Below are 11,275 nucleotides of genomic sequence, written 5' to 3' on the forward strand. Positions count from 1 at the left end.
AGTCAACACAAGATACATTGGACCCGCTATGTATAGGTCCTTCTCATCTTTTGCCATTTTTGCACCCCTGGACTTACAGAAAACAATTTTTTTATAATTCTGAGAGGAGAATTTTGTCTTTGAAATACAATAACAATCTCCTTCGTCTTGTTTTACTGTTTGGTCTTTTTCATAGTTTGCATTTTATGCATCCTAAATACAGCTAATATTTTCACACTTTTGACTAAATTATATAATACATAAAAATATAGCCTTCATAAAAATAGATATTTAATTTATTTAATTTTATATATGTCTCATTTAATCTCAAGCATGCTGACAAAACATTTTCATAAGGGATGAAATTGTGATATAAATCAATATTTAATTATTGAAAAATTATATTACAATTGTTTGTTTATGTTTAGATAACTTTGTATTAGTTATCATATATGCAATAATTCTACAGTTCCTATAATATTTAAACCCTTATCTTTTGTCTGTGTGTGTGTGTGTGTGTGTGTGTGTGTGTGTGTGTGTGTGTGTGTGTGTGTGTGTGTGTGTGTGTGTGTGTGTGTGTGTGTGTGTGTGTGTGTACGTGTGTGTGTGTGTGTGTGTACGTGTGTGTGTGTGTGTGTGTGTGTGTGTGTGTGTGTGTGTGTGTGTGTGTGTGTGTGTGTGTGTGTGCGTTGTGTTGTTCTGTTTTATTTTTTCTTCAGAATTTTGTATCAACACGAAAAAAATATGATCGTTGAAGTATGCCACACATGTTTGTTCTTGAATTCTGTTTAACAATAATAATAATACAAATAAAAAAATAAAATAAACTACACAACCGGACTACAAAATGACGATGAGAGCATCATTCTGTGAACAACCAATCAGAGGGAAGGAAGCTGTTCACACTGATTACAAACACGGAAACAGAGAAAGTGGACGTCAGCGTTGCATGAGTGCGGGATTCAGGTTTATAACTTACTTTATTTGCTTGATTGCTCAGCGGTACAGAAGCACAGCTCAATTTTCGATTTTTCAGTCTATGGATTTTCTGCAGCTGCTATCATGTGCGTGCATCATATTCACCGTCGGGATGTTCACGACGGGATTGTAAGTTACTTCAATTTCTACTACTTGATATGACAAATCGTATTTGACAGTTGCCATGTAACGTTAGCTGAGCAAAAATGTGCACTTATAGGCTACAGATTTAATAATGTTCGTGCAGTGGCATGTCGTGCCATCCTTGAGTTTTCTGTAAATTAATTAAAATACTTTGAATAAACAAAGTTCTATATTAAACTTTTATTTATCAACTGTAGTGGTTATAACTATGTTGCGCCTATAGGCTGCCTTCACCCAAATTCAATAAACGCCCTCCAAAAATTCTGCGAACATACTATTGGTGCAACAGCAAACCTTTAGTAACTCGATATTAGCCAACACTGTTAGCGAGAACAGCTCACAATATTACAATATTAACAATAACTAGTAATTATAGTATTTTGCCTGAAATTATAAGTGCATTTTTAACATCTTTATTATGTGTTTGTAAGTTGAGCATATAAACATTTGGAGGCTTTGTGGGGCAAATGAATTTCTCTATCTGTATAAATTGACAGTACAATATATGAAGCATTTGAATTGCATTTGCATAAAGTGTTGTATATGCTATGACAGTAAGTTATGCTATCTTTTCTCACATAGCGTTTCTGTGTTTGCAGGACAGACTTGAAGAAAATGAAGGCCACACAGTGTTCAGATAACGTTCAGTTTCTGCCCTTCCTTACCACATGCTTAAAGTATGTAGCCTATTTGCTATTTGACATCCGCAGTTCTTGTTAGTTATTGCATACAATTTCATGTATGCAATGGTCATCATGCATTGAAATCCATATGCAAGTCCATTCAGTCTGAATGATCATTTTTTGTGTCTGTGTGTGTGTTTAGTAATCTAGGTTGGCTTTACTATGGATTACTGAAGGGAGATGGAACAGTGATTATTGTAAACATCATTGGGGCATCTTTACAGACCTTATACATCATCACCTACTGTCATTATACCAAAGAGAAGGTTTGTCATTTAGTCATTGTCATGGAGTATACAGTGGGGTCCGGAATTTAAGACCTCTAGCTTCTTTATTAGCTTTTTTCTAATTTAATACAATATTTAAATTACAAATTAAATTACGAGCATAACAGTTTGATTAAAGGGGTGAAATGAAAAAATAAATACAATATTTTTATCGTCTGTTACATTAGCAGAATAGCGGTTTGACTTTATTTAATATTTTTAATTGCACACGATATCATCAACTTAACTTGTGTGCTAAGTTTAATTTAAAAGTTAATTCAGTATTTTTAAACACAAGTTATGATATTAGAATACCAATCTATTAATTTTAGTCAAACAATTATGTACAATTATGTAAAATTATCTTCACAGTTTATTTCCAGGTTTAAAGTGGAATTTGGATCCCAGCTTTTTTAATGTGGGCCCAGACGTTTGAAACCCACTGTATATACAACAAATATGATGAATATTTTTCAAAGGTATGCTGTACGTGTGTGTTTCAGAAGCGAGTGTTCTCACAAACGCTGGTGATGGTGATTGTGCTGTGTGTGGGCTGGGTGTATTTTACTATGGTGATTCCTCCTGGCGAAGCTCAACTCTCTCAGCTGGGCCTCGCCTGCAGTGTGTTCACCATCAGCATGTACCTCTCTCCGCTCACTGATCTTGTGAGTACAGTCAGTACACACAAACACCTATGCCTATAACCAGCATTAATCATGTTTAAACCACAGTCAGCATGTACCTGCATGTGTTTAAAGATATGGAAGGCATTGTTTTTTTATATACACTTTTTATTAAACTGGTTGAAATCTTCTTCACATCCTGATAGCAATCAATAATAGAAGTGGTCTAAATATTAAAAAATGTACATATATCTTCTGAGGAAGTCTAAGGACCAAAACATGTTTGTCCAATCATTGCATTCGGTCTGAATGCAATAGTAGGATGCCCTACCTGTCTGTCAATGTATGTATCTACAATGTATGTACTGAATATACTTTATATACTTTACATAAAACTTTAGACATAATCTTGGATTTACACATGAAACGGTACGTAGTGCAGTGGTACAGAAGTCAGAGCCAAAGAGACATTCAGGGCAAAACAGGGACAGTGCAAGATGAAAGATAAAAAATATAAAATGTCCAGTGCACATAGAAATACATTGCCGTAAAGCACATAAAGATGAAAAGAACGTATTTAGAAGTCTAATAGCGTATTAGCAGGACTGTCAATGACGCTCATGACTGAGTAAATGACAGATTCAATTTATGTAAATCTTTATTTATGTACAGTGTTACGTAACTTTTATGTAAATGTTTTACTTATATAAACAATATAACAAAAATAAAACATAATATGTGATGAAATAACAAAAAGACTGAAAATAAAGAATAAGTCTGTGAAAAAATAAAGCCTGAGAAAAATATAAAAATGACAGGAATACACCACATAATATTTTTTTAACTGTATTTATTTAACTTTTTTTTAAACAAAACACTGTTACATAACATTAACTTATAATATTAATAATGAAAATGTAAATAAAGTAAGAAACAAACAAAAAAGTGAATAAAAATACAAAACAAAAAAACAACAATGAATAAGAAAATTAAAGAAAATACAAAGTTAAAATAAATACAAAAGTCTCTGACAGCACTTCAGAAAATAAATACACCACATACCAGTGCATTATCTTCCTTCAAGCAAATATGTTTCAATAAGCGCCCACTTCTGTCGAAAAAGGTCTGATTTCAACTGCAAATCTGCAATCATTTTCTCAGATATCTGTTTCAGTCTTTGTGTCCATTCTGTCACAGTGGGTTCATGCACTTTCATCCAGTTCACAGTGATTATCTCCTTGGCTGCCATTAATAATATGTAATACAAATAAGTGGTATTTACCAAACTGATCCAAGGGGAAAGCATCAAGCAAAAAAAAAATGTGGGTGCATTGATCTATCTCTTCCTAAAACTTTTCTAATTTCCTTTTTAATCCCCTGCCAATACACTTGTACTTTGGGACATTCACAGTATATATGCACATAGTCCCCCACCATCCCACAATTCATACAGCATTGTGATAATGGTGAATAATAAAACATTTACACTTATTTAATTGCATGCATCAACATGTTAACCATGTAAAAACATATTACATATTAAAAGTCAGGGACGTGCACAGGAATTATGAGGGGCAGTTGCTCTGACCTGAAAAAAGGGCTTCCCCTACATTCAGTTGTGCTTCTTGCTCGTATTCAGTTCTGATGGTAGGCTACTGGCAACTACGCATGATTTGTAGTATGATTGCGTAAAGGGAACAGGAATTCCGGTAGGCAACAGAATCGACTGCTAAAACCAGGGCCGATCCTGAACTCCCCCTGGGGCCCTAAGCAAAAGGGGCCCTCTACCTGACCTGTGACGCCGTGAGCTATGTAAACCATTTGCCATTGCCACACAATCACACCTGACACTTCAGTGCTCCCAATACAACCCTCCCTCCTTTAAACAAAACAGTCAAAGAATAAGTACAACAATATAGAACAGAATGAGGTTCAAACAAACAATATTTATTGAATAGAGTATTTTCTATAGAATGTTAACATAACAAGTGAATATTAACGTAAACATAAATAAGAAGAAAATAATAAATTCTAACCCTGAGCTTTGGCTTTTGGGATTAACTTTGGTTCTCTCTACAGCCTGGGTATTTTCGGCATCAGTATGATTTTTATTTATTTATTATTATGCATGTTGAAGCAATTCTTGATTTATGGTTATTATTTACTGAGGGATGTGCATCCATATTGACCAGTATGTCCAGCTAATCAACATTTTAAATTCAATATAGCCTATAAATCAATAGTCAAATTGTCAATACATTGCTTTCTATCTTGCATAATTAGTGCAGTTGTTTAGAGTTTTTAACTACACTGAGACTTAGGTTTGGGCGGTATCCAAATTTTGATACCTTCAAACCTCCTCCCTATTGTACCGGGGTATACGGTATTACCGTGACTAATTAAAAATTATGACATAAGGCTCAGACAGCGTCACCAAACTGTTGGCTTGTGCCTACACCGTTCAGAAACTGAATACCAGATCGGGCAAAAAAAAAAAAAAAAATCAAGGCCAACCCGTGCACGTTGTGTCTGATCCCGGCTGACGGCATTAAATGTAATAATGCCTACGGCTCGTAGGCCTATTTAGACTAGACTATTTTTAATACGTGGGCCGTTATAATATTTTGGCGCCAAATAATTTTTTAACCCATGTGCTGAGGGGGTGGTAGATATAAATGCTATTTATAAATGAGCAAAAATGGGACAATTAATAATATTTAATTATTTTAATTATGACAATTGTATTCATTTTATTAATTACTTTAAATTGAATTAACAAGCAACAAGCAAGAAGTGCATTTGTAAATCCGGTGACACGCGTCCATTGATTTTTATTAATACAACTTTTCTGTCAGTGCTGCAAAGATTAAGTTGACGATCAACATCTCCTAGTGAACGCGCATATAGAGAAATGCAAATCATGGATTACATAATCAGAAGGTATAGACTAGCTTTTTTCTTTTCGTTTTGAATTGTTTCGTTTAAAGAAATTGTCGATTGATATCTCCGTAGTGAACGCGCCTATAGAGAGAAATGCACATCATGGATTAATCAGAGAGTATGCTGCCTATATTTCTTTTCCTTTTGAATTGTTTCGTTTAAAGAAATTGACAAATCGCCATCTCCATAGTGAACGATAGAGAGAAATGCACATCATGGATTACATAATCAGCGAGTGGCCTATTTCGTTTCATTTTGAATTGTTTCGTTTAATGACATTTCAAGCTTTATTTAGATATCTGTCATGTCTGTGAGACATACACTGAGTTTCTGTTAATTTATGATGAGATTTCAATGCAAGTGACCGCGGCGCGCCAGCCCACGATCATGTCATGATTATGTTGTCTGCTATATTTGATTCTTATTTATTATTGGTTGATAAAAAAATTATTAAAATTAAGATACAATTTATACAAAACGAAATTCACTTTAAAGAAAGGCCTTTTACAAAATGAAACTTAATTAAGTGGTCAATGTCTGACTCCCGATGCATCCCATCTTACTCGTGCTGTTCAGTTTTCATTATCAACGTAAAAAAAAAATTACATTATAATATTTTAACAAATATAAACTAATGCGCTTATTTAATGAACTCGGGGCAAAATGCATCTTCGCAGCAGTGAGTGGGTGGTTGTTTCGGAGATGAGACATTAGGTTAGAGGTGTTTCCATCTCTCGCGGTCACCTTTTTTATTGCAACATTTACATATTGCCTCGTCAGTATTTACCGCCTCTCCCTTCTCTCTCTCTCTCTCTCTTTCTCCTCCACACTGTCACTTGATGACAACTACATAAGCATTTCTAGGCATTGAATAAATTATATTTATATATTATATATAAGTGCCGGTAATGACGGTATTGAAACTGATACCGTTGCTATTTTAAGACCCCGCGGTATACGATATTACCGAAATACCGCCCAACCCTACTGAGACTAGATAATCAGTTTCTTGTTTTATAAATGTGACTTTGATTGGGAGTGCCATCATTCACGTGCATGTATTGTACAGTATGTCTGGTCTCCACATATTTCTGCTTGAAAAAGGCGAGTTTCATTTCGTGCACGCGCATATGAACGCACGATAACACACGCGACGCGGTTATGTTTTCCGAGCTGCAGTAAACAAACACCGTTGCACTTTGTCGTTTATCAAAAACAAACGTAATACATTTTTTTATTTTACTCTCACTTTTGTCAGGCACAAAGTGATGCAAGAGATGCACTGCCTGCCCAGCTAGGTTAGCAAGACCGAAAAACATCAAACTTTGCTGACATCAAACTTAGAGAGGAGAGAACACAAGTTTACCTGATTGTTGTTCCCGCAATTCACTCTCATGGGTTTTTTCTTCTTCCTCTTTTCGTGACCAGAAGGATAGTTTCGCTTCATTTTGTCATGGATGTTGTTCACATTAACTGACACGCTATGACACGAGATGGAGGCGGGGCCTTAAGTAATTTGTGGGGTCTTACGCACCGGTCGCGTGCAGCGCTGCAGCCACGTAAACAGTTTGCCCTTCCCTTACTGACTTTCAAGTTCGGTGCACGAATGGAAGTGAATGAGGCTTTGCGATTTCAAAAAATAAAAATAAAAAATTAATCTAGGCCTATGTGAAATTCTGCAGCCATTGTACGATTTTTTTTTTTCCTCGGAAGGGCAACTTGAGTCGAGAAGGGCATATGGGCAGTTGCCCGGGCAACCTGAGCAACCCCCCTGTGCACGTCCCTGTTAAAAGTTAAAACGTTTTTGCATACATTTGTTATCTGTGACACCATTTCATATTGCATAAAGCATACATCAACTCTACAATAATTGTACATTTGTCCTTATCTTGTTTTGTTTTTTCAGTAAAATGGTGTGAAGTCCTGTAGTAACATTCCAGCATTCCATCTTTTGTTCATCACTCCATCCATCGTTCTTTTCTGTGCCCTCTCGCATCTTCCTGTTTTGGATCTTTCCCTCTTCCATATTTATCAGTCCAGCTCTGTCTATATGTCCTGTGCCCTGTGGTGTATTTCCTGTCATTCTTGTACCTCCTTTTGTTGCTTCCTGTTTTTTCCTCCATCATTCCCTCCTGTCTGCGAGTGGCAATAGCAGCTTGTTATAGGAGAGACCATGCATGAGTGTAAATAAGAAGTTTTAGTTGGAGCTGTGACGCAGTGGTGAGCACATCTTCTCCAGATTTACTGATCCTTGGTGCTGAAGTGGTAGACACCAGTTTGAGTCCTGCCTGCATCATGTTTCTTTTCTCTGTACTTTCTATCGATAAGTAGCAAAAGCATCTTTCCCCTCTATCAAAAAAAACAACAAAAAAACATTTGTGTTCCTTATTTCCACTAGTTGGATATTGTGCGAACGAGGTCTGTGGAGCGCTTGTCTTTTTCCCTGACTGTCGCTACGTTCTTCACATCGACATCATGGACGCTGTATGGCCTTCAGCTCCAAGACTATTATATCATGGTAAGACGATGAAGAGACTGTCCTGAGACAGTGGTTTGAGGTAAAGGAAAAAGTGTCATATTGTTTTTGTTTGTTTTTCAGGTACCCAACACCCCTGGCATCTTTACTAGCCTCATCCGCTTCTTCCTTTTCTGGTGGTTCGGAGCTGTCATTCCAAACAAGCCCTCCTATAAACTCATCCAAATCTGAGAGGGGATTTCCATTGAAGTGCCTTGGCCACTTTCTGTTACCCAAGCCAGAAGAGCTTCTTGGTTTTTTTTGGCAAAAAACTATCATGATACCTTCTGAACTCAAACATCTATTGAAACTGCCACTGTATATTCAGTGAAGTCAGACTATTTTCACTTTGTCTTTGTATATAGTTAAAGGGATAGTTTGCCCCAAAATGATATTGCTTTTACCATTTACTCTCATGTCGTTCCAAATCTTTCTTTCATCAGTGGAACATAAAAAGAAGATATAGACATTGGAAGTCAATGGTAACCAAAACTGCCTGGCTACCAACATTCTTCAGACTATATTCTTTTGTGTTCCACAGACGAAATAAAGTAATACAGGCTTGGAACAACATGAGGGTAAGTAAATGATGACTTGAATGATGAGAACTTTCTTTTTTTTTTTAAATGAAATATAAAGTGAAATATCTCTTTAATTAAAGGAATGTTACTCCCCACTCCAAAACAAAAATCTGATTGTACCTATTATTCCAATCCTGTATGACTTTATTTCTGCTCACAAAAGAGGACAATGTTTTTCCCATGCAATTTCAAAGAATTGGGACTGGAGCTTTTAGTTTTTAAAAAGTACAATCTGAGGATCATACTGTATTAGTCATCATATCACACACTACGTTCATATCACACACTTATGGTCCAGGTGTTGTGTGACATTTTAAGACATTGTTACCTAAAAATATTGATCTTAGCTCTTTTTGGGACCTGTTTCTTGAACAGATTGTTCTTTTGAGTGATCTTTTAATGAATCTAATGATTCGTCTGAATGAGTCATTCTCATATATGATGGATCTGGTTCTTGAGCTCACTGGAGGGGAAGATTATCAGACTCTCTTATGTCTTTTAGATCTATTTTATGATACTTTTATGGCTTGAAAGTTCCTGTACATATTCTTTGTAGTTGAATGGAAAAGAATCACCTCAGAATTTCTTTGTGCTGTCTGGAAGAGTCCTCAGACTTTGAAAGAAAAGAAAGTCATACAGGTTTGGAACAACATGAGAATGAGTAAATAATGACAGACAGTACATTAATTTCTGGTACATTTTTTAATTAACTGAGTGAAAATCTTCTCTTTTTCTCTTGGTTGATCCTTATTGGGATGAGGATTCTCTGAGTTTGTTTGGCAGGTATTCCTTAGTTAATAAGTGTTGAAATCTGCAAACATGACACACCCCAAACCAAGAGCTGAAACATTTCCTGTTACAGCCCTTTCTTTTGAAACGATGTGTTAATATTAAGCAGGTGTCTTTTTTTATTTGGGTTGGCTAAATACATTTCCGAGTGGCCTTTAGGAAAGTGTCACACTGTTACTTAAGTAATACATGTAGTGTTTACAGAATCGCTTATTAATCATAAGACTACCTTATTTTAATATCATTCTTAATTGTATCCAAATGGCAGTTTGGCAGCTATTTAATTGCGTGCAACTCCAAATGAAACTTTGTGTAGAAACAGAAAATTTGTGTGACTGAATGACGTTGGATTAAGAATATCTGTCTCTGAGACTACAAAATAAGAAATCTTGCACACATCTGTTCACAGTTCTTGTTTTGTAGTTGAAAGCTCTTTTTCCCTAATCTTTCTCACTCTCAGAACACCATATACTTTACAATAAGCCGATGAAAATAAGTATTTAAATAAACAATAACTTTAACACATTCTCCTCCCTCAGAGAACACCAAAGTCACACAAAATCTGATGGCTTAAATCATGTGAGTTGCGGTGTCAGGCAGGATATGAGGAAGAATAATTGTCAAATTCACTAAATTACATATTCATAACCCATAAGATGGTGAGATGAAATTCTTAAGCAGTCGTTGGCTGTTAATGTTGTTTTGCATATGCTAAGCAGGTTTGATCTGTAACAGGCTATAGCTCTGGGTCTTACTGTGCATCATTCGGTACTTTATTCACAGAAGTCTTTTCAAGTCTCCAGTACTTGGCTTTGTGAATAAAAATGGTCATTATGTTGATTTAAAACATTTAAACTTTGTTTTATTGTTGTATTGTTTATGGCTTCTGTGTTGTATGATTATGTTCTGTGTTTTTCAGTAAGCTTAAATGTCTTTATTTCTTTGTATTTTATATCCTATGCACCAGTGTATATTATATCAGAGGGGATTTAGGGGGATGTTCTTTCTGGGGTAAAAAATGGCTCAAATAAATTTTTATATAACATAGCCTTCAATGTTTGGCTGAGACTGAGAGAAGAAGTTATGAGAGCTTAGCAGGGGAATGTGAGAGGATTTTGTTCTGGTCTCAAAGAGGATCAGCACTGATTGTGAGCAATGAAAACTAAAATACGTTGAAAAGCCAAAGCGTAACACGTACTGACAGACATTTTAATTTCTGTGGGAAATAACAGCACTTTTATCTCCCGCTATTAGGTGTTTGGTTTTGTAGTGTGTTTTTGTGTGTGTTGTTTGCAGTTTGCCTTGGTTAACATGACCGAGTGGGAACCATGCGTTTGCTGTTTCTCAGTGCCTATGAAGTCTTTACATGCTTTTCCTGCCTGCCTCTCAGAGAAAGACATGAAAGGGGAAAATTATTGTGGCTGGTAATTGTTCATCAGGAGTGTTTTTGAAAGAATTAGTGATTGGCAAAACCTCTTTTGTGAGAGAAACAATGATGACTATGGCAGTTTCATGCATGAAGACAAAAGCACTTTTTAGTCTTCAGCCATGTTTGTCTAAATCTGATGCGATCTGGGAAAACCCGCGCTGGTACGTTTTCAGTAAGGTCTAAAAATAGGTTGAATGTCAGTTGTTGTTTTTTGTAAAAATTGGGTTTTCATTACATTATTACTCTATAACATCTTGTCTATCATCTCTCAATATACACTGAACAAAATTATAAATGCTTTTGTTTTTGCCCCAAATTTTTCATGAGCTGAACTCAAAGATCTAAGAC

The 11,275-nt window shown here is 35.7% G+C and overlaps 1 protein-coding gene across 1 annotated transcript; it reads left to right on the top strand.

The window, feature by feature from the left end:
* The first annotated feature begins 868 nt into the window (after positions 1-868).
* Positions 869-10,545, top strand: slc50a1 (solute carrier family 50 member 1). The gene is made up of 6 exons (XM_077211188.1): positions 869-1,086; positions 1,701-1,778; positions 1,927-2,050; positions 2,554-2,715; positions 8,012-8,131; positions 8,213-10,545. The coding sequence occupies exons 1-6, from the start codon at positions 929-931 to the stop codon at positions 8,318-8,320; spliced, it is 750 nt and encodes a 249-aa protein (XP_077067303.1). The 5' UTR covers positions 869-928; the 3' UTR covers positions 8,321-10,545.
* The last annotated feature ends 730 nt before the right edge of the window (positions 10,546-11,275 follow it).

Source organism: Siphateles boraxobius, unplaced genomic scaffold (assembly GCF_051911475.1).
Source record: "Siphateles boraxobius isolate OS27281-9 unplaced genomic scaffold, OSU_SipBor_1 12, whole genome shotgun sequence".
In the NCBI taxonomy this organism is placed as follows: domain Eukaryota; kingdom Metazoa; phylum Chordata; class Actinopteri; order Cypriniformes; family Leuciscidae; genus Siphateles; species Siphateles boraxobius.